Source organism: Semicossyphus pulcher, unplaced genomic scaffold (assembly GCF_022749685.1).
Source record: "Semicossyphus pulcher isolate SPU_LCO1_2020_fin unplaced genomic scaffold, fSemPul1.0.p SCAF_5, whole genome shotgun sequence".
Taxonomy (NCBI): Eukaryota; Metazoa; Chordata; class Actinopteri; order Labriformes; family Labridae; genus Semicossyphus; species Semicossyphus pulcher.
The window spans coordinates 3,973,286-3,990,434 of record NW_027211726.1 but is presented as its reverse complement, the minus strand read 5'-3'; the positions used below and the strand labels follow the sequence as shown (position 1 = coordinate 3,990,434).

General features: G+C 43.4%; 1 protein-coding gene across 3 annotated transcripts in view; it reads right to left on the bottom strand.

Annotated features, from left to right (window-relative positions):
* Window positions 1–1,521: 1,521 nt before the first annotated feature.
* Window positions 1,522–17,149, bottom strand: part of LOC138608950 (CCR4-NOT transcription complex subunit 3-like) — a 36,360-nt gene continuing 20,732 nt past the window's right edge. For 2 of the 3 annotated variants that reach the window (XM_069681546.1, XM_069681547.1), the window contains exons 10-19: window positions 16,613–16,746; window positions 15,661–15,717; window positions 14,601–15,579; window positions 14,098–14,203; window positions 13,694–13,841; window positions 12,574–12,670; window positions 12,063–12,276; window positions 6,975–7,107; window positions 6,745–6,870; window positions 1,522–6,357 (exon numbers count right to left, since the gene is read on the bottom strand). In XM_069681546.1, coding sequence (XP_069537647.1) covers window positions 6,259–6,357; window positions 6,745–6,870; window positions 6,975–7,107; window positions 12,063–12,276; window positions 12,574–12,670; window positions 13,694–13,841; window positions 14,098–14,203; window positions 14,601–15,579; window positions 15,661–15,717; window positions 16,613–16,746 — 2,093 coding nt within the window. In that variant the 3' untranslated portion in view covers window positions 1,522–6,258. The remainder of the gene's footprint in view (window positions 6,358–6,744; window positions 6,871–6,974; window positions 7,108–12,062; window positions 12,277–12,573; window positions 12,671–13,693; window positions 13,842–14,097; window positions 14,204–14,600; window positions 15,580–15,660; window positions 15,718–16,612; window positions 16,747–17,149) is intronic. The other variant, XM_069681548.1, reaches the window with a different exon arrangement.

Here is a 17,149-nt window from a genome sequence, read left to right as displayed (position 1 = left end):
TGTGGGGCCCAGAGGAGCAGAAGGCCTGGCCTGAGGTCCATATTTTCAGACGATGATGTTTCGTATATAGAAATTCATCATAGTGAATAACTGATTAAAACCTTGCTTGAATGAGTTTTTCTCGCCCTGTGGTACAAACTGCATTTACTTGTAAGACACTGTGACGTTTTAAAGATTGTCCTATTTAAAAAAGGTATTTGTTTGTTGAGAATCGTTCAATAAACTGTGTAAAGTTTAAGTCTGACGTCCACCATCAACTGTCCTCTACGACCTACAGAGGCGCAACATTTTGTTTCATCAGCATTAAGTTAATTTGTAAAGATGCATCATTTCTTGAAATTCCTTAAACACAGTCACAGAAGTATACACCTGGGTATCATCTGCATTGCCTTAACTCTGTATCAGCAACATTGTAACACAACTTACTGATATGAATTAGAAATAAAATAGGACCCAGTATAGAACCTTGTGGGACGCCACTCAGTTTGATTAAATGACTTGTTCAGTCAGTAGCTGTGTTAAATTGGGCAATTACAGGGGAAATAAAACTCTTAAGGGAGAGACATTACCCTGACAGGTTTTTATTTTGCAGTTATTATGTCCAGATCGTGGCACATTCACTTTTGTGTTAATGACTTTCTAATCTCAGAACCCATGAGCTATGATCTGACGACCATATAGCCTCTGAGAGCAACGGTAACATGTCGGGCATTCCGGTTTAGCCAGCGTTCAGCAACAACGACTTCTAGCCAGGACTAACTTTTCCGTGCGCTGAATTGTTTACAGTCCAGTTAGCAAATTGAAAAGGATTTGTTCAGATCAAGAGTTAATATGTCAGCAAAATAAACAGCGTCATTTCTTGGTTCATTCCACCCCCAGGAGGAGCGCCCGTTCATCTGTTTGTGCCGAGTCTCAGTTTCACTGTAAATAGTAAGTTACACAGAGGCTGCACTCTGGCTCACTTCTGGCTTAAAATGAGAAGCTTGTTGAACGGAGGTCGGATCCATCCGATGCATTCAAGAAAGTCGGGAAATCTAACTAGCTTTCGCGACACAGCGTCAGGGGAATTTATCACAAGTTGAATTTTAGATGTAGAGCAGACTGTTAGCTGCACTTGCTGCAGATGTCTGTTAATAGAGATTAATAAGAAGCTAAATAGTCGTCAGATGAAGCTGATGGGAGCCGGGATGGCATTACGGCAGATTACGTCCCGCCTGTTTTTTGCTCTCGACACAGACTGTTTTTTCTGCATGCACTGAAGCCTGCTGATACATGATTGGTCAACACTTCTCGGACTACAAGCGTACTACAAACAGAAACCAGAACACTTCCCGTACAAAAATCCGTTCATGTGCTTACAGATTCTACATTTTTATGAGAGATTAATGACTTTCTAATGCTCTTAGAACTAGAAATGTAAAGTAGGAACTTGATTTTCCGCTTCTCTTTTCCATGTCAACCTAAACACATTTAAAACTGCACGAAATACAAAATGACCACAAACCAAGCGTACAGTTTTCTGAAAAGTAATTCTTTTATTAATATTTTACAATCCTTTATTCATGGTTATGTCATTATTTACTTTTTCAGCGCCACTTTGCAAGTGTCATTACTCCATGCTGTCTGACGACAACAACAACAACAAAAACAAAATAAACAAAAAACAAAAGGAGAGGTTTGAAGTATAAGAGTCTATACAACACTTTTGTCAAGGGGCAGAGAGAGATTCACATTTCAGCTCTCGGATTGACCTCTCATCCCTTCCGCTTGGCAAAAAAAGTAAACAAAAAGGTTAAAAGCAGGACTGTCAGTCAAGTGAATAAGTGTAGAGTTGTCCGTCCGTCCGTCCGTCTGTCTGTTTGTCTGTTTGGCTATAAAAACACCCCACACTCCTGTTGAGAAGTAACTGATCTCAATAAGAACAGCTCTCTTGGTTTTAAAATGCTTTCCCCGTCTCTGAAAAAGAAAAATAATAATATACAATCTCACTACGAATAATCCAACAAATACAAAATATAAAGATGGTCTCTCTTCCAGGCGCTGCTCCAAACATTGGAGGACAATATTTGTAGTTCTAAAAAAAGCCTTTTGTGAAATGGGAAGGGCCACTGGCAGGTAGAGAGAGGGTACAAATTTTGGTACGAATCTGTCGGGTAAGATTATCTAGTTGTGCTGTGGCTGTGGGAGCTGCTGGCGGATACATTTCCTCATAAAATGATCTATCAAATACTTCCTGAGAAATAAAGGAAATATCTACCTGCATGAAGAGAAGAAGGGGAGGAGGTTTGGGGAGCTGGCCGGCTGAGAGAGAGAAGGAAACAAAAACAAGAGGAAAGAAAATATGCTGCTGTGTGTTCAGGAGCTAAAACCTTGATTTGTTGGTAGTAACAACTGGGCAGTGTGTGTGTGTGTGTGTGTTTATTGTGAAGCCTTCAGTGTGTAAACATGGAGCAGCACAGAGCTGGAGGACAGAGGAGGTGTGGGCAGCAGTGTTGCTGGTGTTGCTCAGTTTGTGCTCTTCAGCACAGAGAGAAGAGGAGGAGGAGGGAGGCTGGTGGGAGACTAACAAACCGTCCATCCAGCTGCTGGTAGCATCCGACACCCACGACGCTCACAGGGTTCACTGCTGGAGCTGCATGTGTTAAACATTCAGTTCACCACAATAACATTTTATCACTTAGTGGTTTCTAGTCACGCAGATAACGCTGCTCTTCTTCGTAAGGTTAAAGAAACAAGATTTTCTCTCGCTACCTCCGAGTGTCTGAGGCAGCAAGTGTGTTCTGCAGATGTTATCTTTACGAATTTTACAGACCAAACCTTAAAAGAGTCGTTTGGGGAATGTTATCGACACGATAATGTCAAAGTGCCGTATTCCAGGTTGCTTATGTTTCCATAGAAACGCAGTTGTCATTTCACTGTGTCCTGCTTGATCAGCGACTGAAAAGATAATGGAAACATTAGCATCTATCCAATTCGACCTGACATTATATTTGGCTAGCTAACATTACTGTTGGCTAGGGATTTATTGCTTCCTCACGTATCAAACAGTAACAGCAAGGATGTGGATGGCAACAGCTAACATTAGCATTTAACAAATTCTAGCTACCATGACATAAAGCTAGCTACTGCTGGCTAGGGATTTATGTCTTTGCAAACACATCAAACTGTAACAGCAAGGACGTGGATGGCAACAGCTAACATTAGCATTTAACCAATTCTTGCTCACAGTATATTTAGCTAGCTAATATTATTGTTGGCTAGAGATTAATCTCTTTCCTAATGTGTCAAACTGCTACAGCGGGGACGTAGATGGCAACAGCCAACATTAGCTAATATTAAATTTAGGTAGCTAACATTACTGTTGGCTCAGGATTTAACTCTTTGCTAACAAATTGTAACAGCCAAACACGGAAGGCAACAGTTGACTTTAGCATTTATTTATTCATAGCTAACATTACTATTAGCTAGCCATGGCAATAGCTAGGAATTTACACCTTTCCTATCATATCATGTAAAACTGTAAAACATGGATGTTAGCTAAAAAGTGGAAAACGGCTAATGGAAGCATTCAGCCACTTCACAGCTAACAATACGACAGGAAGAGGAATTTTCTAGCTAACGGTGAAACAGCAAGTTAAGAAAGCTAACGTTGGTTGTCGTCAAAGGGTGACTAATAACTTCAAATACTGCCCAATGTCCTTCTGGAGATTCCCTATACATTGTCTTTCAAGCCGCTGATCAATTAAGAAGTGTTCAAATTTCTCAGAATTACTTTTTTTTTTTACGACTCGAGGCTGAAACTAAGCAGTGAGACATTCTCACAGCATTTAAACTTCCTACGAAGCCTGACGTTAGAGAAAAAATGGCCAACATGTTTATATGTTGAATTGTTTTAAAGCGGAGGCACAAAAAAGACCTTTAAATATGACCAGATACCACCAAAGAAAAATGGAAATATGTCGTTTGTTTAAAATGTTATTGAAGTGAACCGACTTCAAACTTAAATCTGGAAATATCTTCTAATTTTAAACTCTGATCTCTTTCCTCTTAAAGAGTTTTTAACTGTGATGTAACACTGCCCACCAGGTAAAAGACAGTTACTACCAACACCTCACCGGCTGTGCTGTCACACTCCTCCACTGGATGGGAGTGGGCAGGGCGGGATATATTTAGACCACAGCGGCTGGTGGATTCACAAAATAATCACAAAAACACAACAGCAGCAGGACCTCTGAGAGAGAGGTAAGTGCGAGAGAGGCCTGCGGTGCCACCTACGACCAACATTTACCCACATTTAGCTGCTGGTTGTTTTTATTCTCAGCCCGGTTGGGTTGGTGTTACGTCTGCTGCAGTCAGGTAGGGTCACGGCGGAGGCAGGTCAACTGGTCAAAGGGTCAGTTTCAAGCGCTTGTTGTAGCAGCAGCAAGGCAGGAGAATAATATTATTTAGCTTCTATGTCTAGATAAAATTTAATTCATATTTACCAGCCAAGAGAAACATCAGGCTGACCATGTTTTAAAATATGAACCAAACCTCATTCAGTTTTTGGACGATTTAAGGGATGAACAAGAATTTAACAACCCGCAACGTTAAGTGATTATTAGATAATCCTAAATAATGACAAACATGTCTTTATATGATAGTTTTGTATTTATGTATTTGTCTGCGATTGTTTGCACAGCTGTGTTAAGACCATCAACATCCATCTATTCTGCTTATCCAGTTCAGAGTTACAGGGGGGCTGGAGCCTATCCTAGCTGTCAATGGGCGAGAGGCGGGGTTACACCTGGACTGATCTCCTGTCAATCACAGGGCTGACACACAGAGACAGACAACCTTTTGCACTCACATTCCCACCTATTTTAGAGTCACCAATGAACCAGTCGAACATGTGTTCGGACTGTGGGAGGAAGCTGGAACCCACGCATGTACAGAGAGAGAACATGAAAACTGCGTACGAACTGGGATTCGAACCAGGAACCTTCTCTTGAGTTTCTACTCCAGTTGTGGCCCTTGTATCAATTAATGCAATTTAAAGTTAATGTTTTAGCACCACATGTTCCATCGTCTTCAACCAAAACGGAATTAATAATAAAACTCATAAATGAATGACGTTTTTTCTGCAGGTAGTCGAAGCAATGACGTCTTTTTAATAACATTTATTCAGTCGCCAGTTTGTTAGGAACACAAAGCTCAAACTAAAGCGGTTTCTTATGAATAATTAATATATTGTTTAAAGTGTTAAGAGAAGAGTTTCTTGTAATTAATTATATTGCATTATTTATTTTACACTATGGATCAATTACACCCCTATTTAAGGAGGCACAGCTGCTGTATGTTACAAAGTCAGTTTGAAGTAGCCCCGACTTCACTTAGCAACATGTTGATCTAAGCGGCAAAGGTGGTGACGAGCCTTTTTTCCATGTTGTATTATGCAGGTGCACTACCTTTGTAAATAGCGAGGTAGCTGCTTATTAAATAAAACCTCCGACACACCTACTAAACCAGACTAACCACAAAACACATCGTTTCACACCGCGTGTTTGGGAGCATCGACACTGGAGCAAAACAAAGCAACAAACTGGCAACTGAGAGTTCATCTTAAATGTTTTGGTGTAAAACACAGTAAAAGATTTCATGAGTCGAGCTTCAGATTACGGGTCGTTAAGTTCTTGACTGATCTCGAGATATTCTTCTGTCTTGGCTTCTCGCTGGATTTAGAGAATAAAAGTTACGCCTGATTCCTGCCCTGCTGCTGCTTTCTGCCCCACACTACAATTCTAGGAGGAGTTTTAGTGATTTTTTACGCATCACAGATTTAGTGTGTGGTGTGTGAGTTTAGCCTGTACTGTCCGATTAACCAACTCTCTTTGGTGCTCAATGGGCTACATAAGCAAAAGTCTTTAAAGCCAACATAAGAGGAAAAACACAGAGGGGAGAAGCACATGATCGTCTGAGTGTTAGGTGTGATTTTTGTGTCTTATCTGCCAAAGTCTTGTTGTAAAGAGAGTTCCAGTTCAGGAAAAGAAAAGGCCCGGTGATGGAGGAGGAGGAGGGTGGGTTGCAGGGAGGGTTTTTAAACGTGTCCTCCCCTCTCCTCGAAATTCTCCCTTGCTTAACGGGCTGAGCTCGATCCAGGAATGTCAGCAGGTGGACCCTCTTTTCCCCTTCATTTGTTTCACCTCCTCGTCCCCCCCGTTCGTCGGTTCGTCTGTCCGTCTGTCCGTCTGTCCGTCTGTTTGTGTTCTTGGCTTCAGGTCACTGGAGGTCTCGGTCTTCGAGGTACCGATACTCAAACGTGAACCCCTCCTTCTTGCGTTGGCCCCATTTCTCATAGTCGAAGTAAATGTATGTTCCCTGGAAAAGAAACACAGAAAAGGTTATTTACACATAGTAAAGAAAGAGCAACCTGCCTTTCAGAAAACGTAGCCTGCAAAAGGAAAAGGTTTAACATCATTTTGTAGCCGCTCCCACAAACCATCTCTAAAATGCATCTTTTCCCTGAGTCTGATCTGACAAAGAATGACCCCTCATAACAAGATTAATAAACTCTCTATCGCACACAACAATGAAACACATCCCAATCAAGTGGCTGGTTACCAGCAGCTGCCCTATAGTGGTAGTAAGTAAGTCAGAAATAGAGTTTAAAAGTGTGAGTGTTGTGTAGTAACAAGCCTTAAAGCAGCCAAAAGAAAACCCTTTGTTTGGACCTCCAACTCTCTCTGATAAAGACGTGACGCTGACCTGCTCAAACTCATCCGTGATGGTCTTGGGTTCTTCGTGCCTCTGGAACCACATCATGTACTTTGTGTGGAACCTCCAGGACTGCTTCTTCAGGGCTTTGGCTGCCAGATACTGGGCCTTAGTGCCCTAAAGAGCGGGGGAAGAAGAAGAAGCAGAAGAAATTACTTTCCTTTCTGATCATTAAATCATTGACAAAGCCGTCAGATTTGGATAAGCGTGTCTTGTTTTACCTCCAGGTAGTAAAAGATGAAGAAGAGGGTTTCCGTGGAAAGCCTCTGGTAGAACTCTACAGTGTCGGAGTGGGGCGGTGGCACCTGGTGGTGGAAAGGCAGGGTGGGGCACGGGTTCCTCATCAGGTACTGCCTGTAACACACACACGCAGAGGGAGAGTTAGTGGGACACGAGTGAAAGAAGGAAGGTCAAGTCTGATTACATTTTTTACTGTGTTATTAAACTAATTAATGTAAATTCACTTATAACATGCTGGAGAAATGCTCAAAATCGACACAGCAGAAGCAGAAATATTGTATTTTTTAATCCACAATTTTGTCTTCCTGGCACCTACATTACCCACAATGCAACTCAACTGCCACAGCTCTGGTGTTAAATTAAATTAGCAACCTTTCAGCCTCTCGGCACTGGTCGGTCCCTGCAGGATTTCACGGGCTGTTTCTGCGATTGTTGCCGCCTTGAATGTCTGAATGTCTGATGTTGCGCCAGATTTTTGGAAAAGTTGTGATGGTTTTTTTTCATGCTTTTTTGTGAATAACACAAAAAACACATCACACATCCAGTGTGAGCTACAAACGCTCTAATAAAGCATCACTTCCTGTCAGTTTCTGTGTCAAAATGTAAAATAAATTGTACTGTAATAAATAAACTGCACAGGCCTGTTTCAATGCTATCCATAAGCCCAAAGAAGAATCTACACATTCTTTAAGCTCTTCTACTTTTTATGTCAGCTGCTACGCTTGTATAAAACCACTGATAAGAGACGGTGATTTCTATCTCACTGTACACACACTGTTTGAGATCAACATAATTGTAATAGAGCCTCTGATTGGTGGAAAGTTAAAGGACCCAGGAAGTGGCTAAATGAACGGCTAATAGTTTTCAAAGACTCAAGCTCGTGAAAGAGAGACGATCACACCGGAGCCTCGTTAGAACGGATCAGCTGTCTGTCTCCAGCATGCAGCGTTCCGGAGATATTAAAGGCACAGTTAAACGATACCCTCTGATGTTTAAACAACATTGCAGACCTGTGAAGATCAATATTTGGTGATGTACACGTCGACGCCCGTGGGGGGAAATGGCCAAAATTGCATTAAACTTGTTGTCTTCACCTGTTAACAGATATTTAACTTCCGCTTTTAGAATCTGTATTTGCTGGATTTAATGGTAGAACGAGAACATATATAAATCTATGAATATCTTTAAAATATAAGATATTTCTTACAGTGGATGGCATAATAGTGTAAAGAGCTAAAAGACACTTTTTCAGGCTGTATACTTTTGTAAACACAATGTTTTTAAATTTCCGTCGAATGCACTGAACGATTGGACAAAGAGGTTGTTAATGAATGTTTTAAGGCAATTAACCGTTCCATTAGTCCAAATGAAGGACACATTCACCTCCCCGATGGTAGGAAAGCTCGATGCGTCCACATGCCCTTTTCCTTTAAAAGCGTGTATTTTTAGAGCTGTGACACACCCAGTTTGTCCTCTCTGTTTCCATCAGCCTGTTACGATTATGTGAGCGAGGTCAGTGAGCACCAAAAATAGTCATCACGTCCCACTAACATGCGGTTAGTTAGAGACTGATAAACACTTGTAGTGGGTTTAAGTGTCTGACCGACACTCTGTTAATACACACAGGTTAAGCAGGTCTGTGAATGCAGCTCTAAACATGAATAACACAGTCAGTGTGCTTGAAATAAACGTCCAATTAAATGCTTTCTAAAATTTTCATGTGCCTGAGACTGTATAAAAACATGGACGACACGACAGCTCCCTAAAAGTGGAGCAAAGCCCTCTCTAGCGCCCCCTGCTGACGGGCTGCAGTATAGGTCATAAAGCCCGCCTCCTCCATGTTAACAGATGGGACATGAGTCAAACTATAAAATCAAAATACACGTCAAATACATTTTTCTCAAACATGGTTTCTGTCATTATAGTTAGTTCTTATCGTTCTGATTTATGTCCAAGTGTTCATTTTTCTAACAAGTTTACTTTTAATGAGTTATTTGATGCTATAAAAAGGGGGTGTGGCCTCATGATTGACAGCTCTGTTGACAAATGGGGCTCCTGCAGCGTTCTGTTCACGCGTAGCAGAGTAGAGGAGGAACGGCGAGAGGAGACGTAACTAACACTAACACTACAGTCACTGAACTTTCCATCAGCGTGAATATCTGCTTCAGACCGAGACAAGAAGCTGTTCTGCTGCAGACTGAGCCCACCTGAGGGCTCCAACACGCCAAGGACACCTGAGGGCTCCAACACGCCAAGGACACCTGAGGGCTCCAACACGCCAAGGACACAAGGTAAAGGTGTGTTTTGGCAGCTGATCTCTACTGCACACACTGCACACGTCCAAGATGGCAGCGCCCGCTCCGGGGAGGTTTAGTCTCATCTTTGTAGAATGAGAGGAGGTGAAGATGCATCGGCCATCTTTAATTGGTCCTAACCAATTAGCTAGCAGTGATTGGTTGTCACTGTTTTTGTTTGAATGTTCCTCCTTTAAACGCTATTGGCTGCTGTAAATGTCAATCAATATCCAGGACTAGTCCCTCCCTAACTTCCTGCTTCTATACAAGTACATTTTAACAGATACTCGTACAGCAGTTTCATGGGAACTTCACCTACTAACTAGACATTAGCTTTCACTAATGTCATGTGATGTAACTTCCTCATTGTAAAGCACTTTGAGCATCTTATCTGGTGTGAAATGTGCAATAAGTTTTAAACACATAGGAAGAAATCCCTGCAGGCTCTATGTGTGTGTGTGTGTGTGTGTGTGTGTGTGTGTGTGTGTCGCTCTCCTCCTCTGACTGTAAAACACAACAGGTACTGTGCCTGAAGAGGGTTTGAGTGTTTGGATTTAAATGTCAATTGTACCTGTGTGGGCTGACAGCGCGGTGGATACAGAGCCAGTATAATCTGCTCTCTAATTGTGCCTTCTGTGTGTGTGTGTGTGTGTTTTAAAAACACAGTATAAATCACCGTGTTCTGCAGCAGAGTTATTTCTGTGTGTTTAAGGTTTAAGTTGGATGAAGACGAAAAGCTGCAGAATCTGATACAAGCTCCTCTAAATCTGCAGCATTAAAACAGCAAACGGTGGAAATGCAACATTTAATTTCTCAAGTTTTTCAGTTTCCTGTTTACTCAGATCAACGTTTGAGCCTCGTTTGTCCTCTTTGTAGTTTTGTACTTATTGTAACATATTAAGAAGTAGAACTTCTGTTTAAGTAGATTCGTATCTGGAACAAAATAAAACACATTGTGGCAGTTTCTTTTCAAATAGTTGCACATCTAAAACTTCCAACTCAAACCCATCTAAAGCCTTTTATCCACTCGAGTACTGTACTCAAGTACTGAGGTATTTATAGGTCATTACTTCCATTTTATGTCACAAGTCTGCAACAGAGTGTAAAGTGGATTAAAAAAACAATATATTCTGTGTAAGGTGGTCGAGCAAACTTCAGTGTTGTGAAGCTTTACACCTTATTGACACGGTGGCTATTTTCCTCTTGTGTGACACTTATGGAGAGAAGCGCAGAAGCCTTTATAACGTTGTACAGCTGTGTTCCATGTTTACTTAGTTTGCGAGATAGATGTACTTTGATGGATAAATGATTGATCACAAACTGGGGAATTGGGGACTTGTTGTATAAACTAGTGCTCCCGAGCACCACCGGGCCGGATTTCATGGTAGAGCAACGCAAGTTCTCATTAGTTACCGTTAGCATGTTTAAGCATTTAACCACTTCTTTCCTGTGGTATGTGCACTTTTAAACCTTTTTTTTTTAATCTAAAAAGTGGGCTGCGTCCTACGGTATATACGGGTGCGACCAATATACCAGTGTAAAATGCAGAGAGTGTTTTATTGTGTTACAGACGATGGCGCTATAATCTAGAGGGACGTGCGCCACCATGATCGCCAGAGCAGCCGCCGCCCTCACAACAATAACAAACCATCAAAGGTCAGAAAAATAATGTCGATACTTTGTAAGTATTTAACTAAATAACACAAACATCTCTAAAAGCGTTAATAAATAGTCACAAACGTGATGAACTACACGTTGTCATTGATTGATAAACGTTTTTGCGGTTCCCGTCATCGTCCATGCTAACTTTGTTTACATTTAGGTTTTTTTGTTCAAACTTTATTGACTACTTCTTCAATATACAAACATTTGTTTACATTTAGTCGGGGGTTGGACAATCGCCAAGTTGGCTATGAACTCTGGGTAACTACCAAAGGAAAGTCTGCAGATATGCGGAGTTGAAAAGTCTCCATCAGAGCCATCGTGCACCTGGTGATTTGACAGCGGGACAGCACTAAGTGCTCACACACTTAAAGGGGACGAGCCTCAACATTCGTGAGTCCCTGGGTGTGGAGACTGGGATTTAGCCAGTCAACGTTACCGTAGGCTGAGCTCGACTACCGCACAGGTAGCTGGCAGGATTGCAAACTCGACATGGCGTAAACAGATGGTAGGCTGTAAATTGTGTCTGTTTTTAATGTGTTTTAGAAAGTGTTGAAATAACTATTAATAAATAGCTGTAGAAAACCTTTTTCCCCTCTGGGATACTTATTTTCTGGTGCGACTTATATTCCAGATTTTACGGTAGTTACAAGCTAACGTTAGCAGTTTTCTTAAGGTAGCTTTAGGATTATTCAATAAGTTATCTTGACCTGATATATGACCTGATTTGTCGTCGTTGATCAATCAGGAAGAGGAGAAACGTCTATATTTGTTTATGTTTTGCAAACCTGGAACACAGCTGAGCGACATTATAACAGCATTTCAGCGTGCCGTCAGAGGAAAATGGCCGCCGTTTGAATACGTTGTCGATAATGAACAATAATAAACAATTAATTCAACAATCATTCACTAATATATATAACTATCATTATAACTATTTAACTCACTCATTGATACTTTACGTTTACTTTGCTGATAGTTTCTCAACAGCAACAGAATATATCTGAACATCACATTTATTCTTAGAAGTAGAATAAAACAAAGACAGTTCTAAGAGCAGCCTAAATGTGTGTTAATCTGTGTGGTGCAAAAAGTAAAAAAAGGTAAACAAACATTTCACTGCACCTGATCCTCTCGGAGTCGGACGGGTGGGGCATGTGCGTCCACGCCGCCTCCTCCATGGCCTGTTGGTAGAGCTGGTCTTTGGACAGGGGGACCGGCCCCAGCGGGCAGACCCCCAACGACGGGGGGATGCTGACCTCTGACAGCGAGGGCTGAGGTGCTGACGGGGGGCCCGAGGGTGCCGTAGTGCTGCTGGGGAAGATGTCTGAGGAGAGAGACGGGAAGTGGAGAGAGATTGGGGAAGGAAAACGAGGATGTAGGGGAGTGAGGGAGGGATGTGCAGAAGGGGGAGGGATTCGGGATTTGAAGTCAGAGAGACAAAGAGAGAGAAGTTGAGTCAGGGCTGATAATATCATCAGCAGTTTGTGTTCAGAGGAGGCTGAGAGTGGGAGGTGAGATGACATTTTGTTCCATTAAAATACAGCTTTTCTATTTCTGCTTTGGACAACCCTCTATTTCTTCTGTTACCGTTTGTGTGCGTGTTTGAGTGTGTGTGTGTTACCTGGGGTGAGGTGCAGGGAGGGCACGTCTCCCTCCATCCCTGAGCTGAGTGCTGCTCGCTCGGCCATGGACTTCAGGCTGCTCAGAGGCTCCTGGGGCTGATGAGGACGGACAAGGAGACTCATGGGAAAACACATTTTACCGGTCGTCTGACAATGTTATCATACGGAAACGCAGCGGTGATAACGTTGTCATGTAAGACACTTTCTTGGGGCAGCTTGTTTCCTTCCCCTGAAAGATGTTTTCGATTAGGCAGCTGAAGAGCGTTTTCAGACACGAATGACGAGAAGAAGACGCGGCCTCAATTTAAAGGCAAACTACAAAAACCGCCTTGGTATTGTTGCCTCCACCAACAACTTTACATCGACGTTTCTCACAGAATAACAGTGTAAATGTGGCTGGAGCGGGATCACAGTGAAGTTGACCTTTGACCTTTTAGGTTTAAAACTTTTATCCTGAAGACGTGAGTGAAATTGTATCCTCATTAGTTCATAAATTCTTGCGTTATGTCTGTGAGACTGTATACAAAGATGGCCGATGACAGCTCCCTCAAAGTGAAGCCAAACCCTCTCTATCGCCCCCTGCTGACTGGCTGCAGTATAGCTCATAAAGCCCGCCTCCTCCATGTTAACAGATGGGACATGAGTCAAACTATAGAATCAAAATACACGTCAAATACATTTTTCTGAAACATGGTTTCTGTCATTATAGTTAGTTCTTATCATGCTGATTTATGTCCAAGTGTTCATTTTTCTGACAAGATTACTTTTAACAAGTTGTTTGATGCTATAAAAGGGGGTGTGGCCTCATGATTGACAGCTCTGTTGACAAATGGGGCTCCTGCAGCGTTCTGTTCCCGAGTAGCAGAGTAGAGGAGGAACGGCGAGAGGAGACGTAACTAACACTAACACTACAGTCAGTGAACTTTCCATAAGTGTCAATATCTGCTTCAGACCGACACAAGAAGCTGCTGCAGACTGAGCCCACCTGAGGGCTCCAACACGCCAAGGACACAAGGTAAAGGTGTGTTTTGGTCGTGACCTGGTCGCAGTGAGAGCACAATCGAGATAATGAGGAAGTATTTAGACACCAGGTGTGAGTGTGTCCCGTCATATTCTCACCTTGATGGCGTCAGAGGGCTGAGAGTAGGACAGCGGGCCGTTCAGCAGGCTGCTTCCAGTCATCGTTTTGGCCTCGCTGTAGAAGGCCGGAGACGGCGAGCTGGAGGACAAACTCAGAGAGCCTAGTAAACTGGGACCAGTGTCCTTACTGGGGAGAGAAGGGAATAACAGGAAGGATTAAAAATGGGGCTACAGAGACGCAAATAACACCAAAGGGAAAATGTAAACGTTACAGGAAGTACGGTCATGTTTAAGGTAATGTTTGGTGCTTATTTATTTAACATACCTTTAAGCTTTATATTAAAAAAGATTAGAAATATGTCTACAGAGTAAATATTAGCAGGTCTGATTTAATGCCCGAGAGCTTTATCCACGTATCTGATATCATGCTCCATCATACTCACGGCTGATTGGCTGTGGAGGTCAAAGACAAGGGTTGGCTGCTTTGTGATTGGCTGGCACTGTTGAGGGCGGAGTCTGTTGTGCTGTCTGCTAATACAGCACTGTAACCTGTCGCAGAAAAAGACAAAAGCAGGAAAATATGTGTCAGTGAGGACGTTTTAGACTTCACATTTAATGTTTGAAGCTGTGAATCATTAAAAGACAACGACAAATTAATTCTGTTTTGTGTTAAGTTGGAACAAAAACCAACTACAATAAAGCATTTTTTAATTAAGGACCAGACAATTTATCAAGACATCTTCAGACACCACAAGGTCCAGCAAACACCTTTAACATGTTCCTTTAACTCTCACGTTTCTTTGTGAGACAGAGGTTGTAAAAAAAAAGGTTAAATTCCCAATAAAACTTGGTGCGTTGTCTCTATTTTACCCTCCAAAAATAGTTACATGATAATAACATCAACACATTGTTTACGCTGAGCTTTGTTCTTCCACCAGATACTCACTAGTGCTACCGTTCTGCTTCTGCTGGCTCGGCGGCCTGATGGAGAGCGACGAGTTCCCTCCCACCACTCCGCTACCCGCTGATCCTGAGCTGCCTCCGTTGCTCCCGATGACCCCAACTCCGCTACCTGGCGCTAAACCCCCAACTGGGCTCAGAGACACCAGGGAAGACCCCTGCACCCCCGACTGCCCGGAGCCCAAACCCAGGATCCCAGAGCCGATGCTGGACAATCCCGGCGCTGCTCCCAGCAGACCTCCTGTTGTGGACGTCGGCCCGCCGACTGTGATGCTCCCGCTGCCGATGGACCCCACTAAGCTGTTGGTTGTTGTGGTGCTGATGCCGCCAAGAGAGCCCGGCAGGCCGGAGCTGAGCGTGCCCGAGGCGGCTGCCTGAGCGTAGGGCGCCGGGGTGGAGCTGGACAGGAGGCTCGCCATGCTGCTCAGGGACGCCGGCATCCCGAGCATCGGGCTGGTGGTGATGGAACCCGACATGCCGCCTTTCCCCAGAGAGAGACCCAGACTGAGGCCGAGGCTGTTGGAGGTCTGCTGGGGTCCTGACAGAGCCAGGGGCTGGGAGTTTGAAGTGAGGAGCCCCTGTGTGCTGGCGTTGGGGGGAGAGGAGGCGGAGGGGAGGGGATGGCTATTGGTGGAGGTGATGGAGATGGGGAGAGAAACGGCGGAGGGGGAGATGACGGAGTTTTTGGCCTGCTGTTGCTGTGTTGACGGGTGGGGCGGCTGCTGGGTGGCGTTGCTGTAGCTGCCGACGGAGGTGTTGGAGAGGAGACCCCCAGAGTTTAGGAGATGACTGCTGCCCCCAGAGCTGCTGCCTCCTCCCCCAGCGATGGTCGCTATAGAGACCAGCGAGGATGAGGTCAGTCCCGACACAGAGGAAGAAGAGGAGGAGCAGGAGGAGGAGGAGGAGGAGGACGAGGAGGAGGAAGAGGATAACGAGGAGGAGGGGTTTCCGTTCTTCACAGGAGACTGAAAAAGACAGTTCAAGTGTTGAGACGTGTTTGATGCACATTCTGAAAACAGATTAAACTTCAGCATCTTCAGACTCACCTGACTAACTTCACTGTCTGTCGAACGTCCCCTCTTCTTGTCATCCTCAGAGTTCTCCTGAAAAGCAGAAAACACAGAGTTAATTCTCCGGAAGCTTAAAAGACTGTGGGTGTTAAACAGCTTGTGACTGGAAGGTTGCTGATCCAGATCTTAAGGGAGTTATCCCAAACTTTCCGGAAGGCTGCAGTTCAGCTCTCGGTTCATCCACAGTGAAATCACTTCCGCCTACTTTCCTTCAGCAATTAAAAGTTAAACAATCACATTTCCACTGACTCATTGCATCGTACGTCCCTCCTCTTTACATTCCCTTTCATGCTTAAGTAAATGTCATTACCCTTAAACAATACCACGCCTCCTATTCAGACACATTAAACCTATAATAAGTCACTCACTAAAGACTGAGTGGGTGGAAGAAGGAAGAATCGATGATATGAAGACAATAGAGCAGAACAATAAGTGCAGATGGAAGGGCTCTACTGGAGCAGATACAAAGGTAATTATCTTATATTCATATTTTAGATATTGACTTGACATGACTGGAAGAGAACGTGACAATTGGCTCACTTTTCAGGGATTACAAAGATAGTATTATTGCGAATATTTGTGCCTTAATTTAAGGGTCAATGAAGAGACGATAACCTGAGAGGCTGCTACTTCATCAGGCATCGTACAGCTTTTTAAGAATAAGATTTAACCTGTAGTTCACATGAGCAAAACAGATTATGTAGAAAGTTTTGCGCTTTTCAAGAAGTATTCTCAAATAAAAAAAGACTTTAAACAAACCTTGTTTATCAAATTTGTAATTTTACGAAGGTTTTTCTGCTTTCAAGGCTCGAAACAAGCAAAGAAAGGGACGCCAATTTGTGGACAAGGCAACTTTTAAGGCTTCCAAATGTTGCTTGAAATAATGCTGCAAACACACGAAAAAGTTTAAGCGGTTATCTTTTTTTACCGTAGTGCAAGTGGCAGGTGAGGGGGGGATGGGTGAGGACGAGGTGGTGGAGGTGGGTGTGCTGCTGGAGTGCTGGAAGATCTCGTCCTCCAAGTGTGAGTGTCCCGGCGGGGAGGTGGCGACCAGCGTCTGAGCTGAAAGGAGGAGAGGGACAGGAAGAAGGGTGAGAAGTCAGTAATGTTATTTTAAAGCCGGAGATATTCGTGCTTTTTAACCTTGTGTTCACGTACACAACCGGCTGTTCACATACTTGTCTATGCACTGTGTGTGTTACTGGAGGATACCTCTAGAGGGCGCACCAGAGAGCTCAGGCTGTATGCAACTACCGTATATGCGGGATGTAAACAACAGATACCGTAACACTCGAGGAGGTTACTGTTATGTTAAATCTGAATTCTCAGTGGCCCGGTGACAGAACACACCGTCTGCTCCGTCCCCGCTCCGTCTCTCCAACATGTTCCTCTGTGCTCGGACGTAACGTTCCCAGACTTGTTCCCATTTAGTTTCCACGTCGACTTCTAAAACAGAACTTATCTG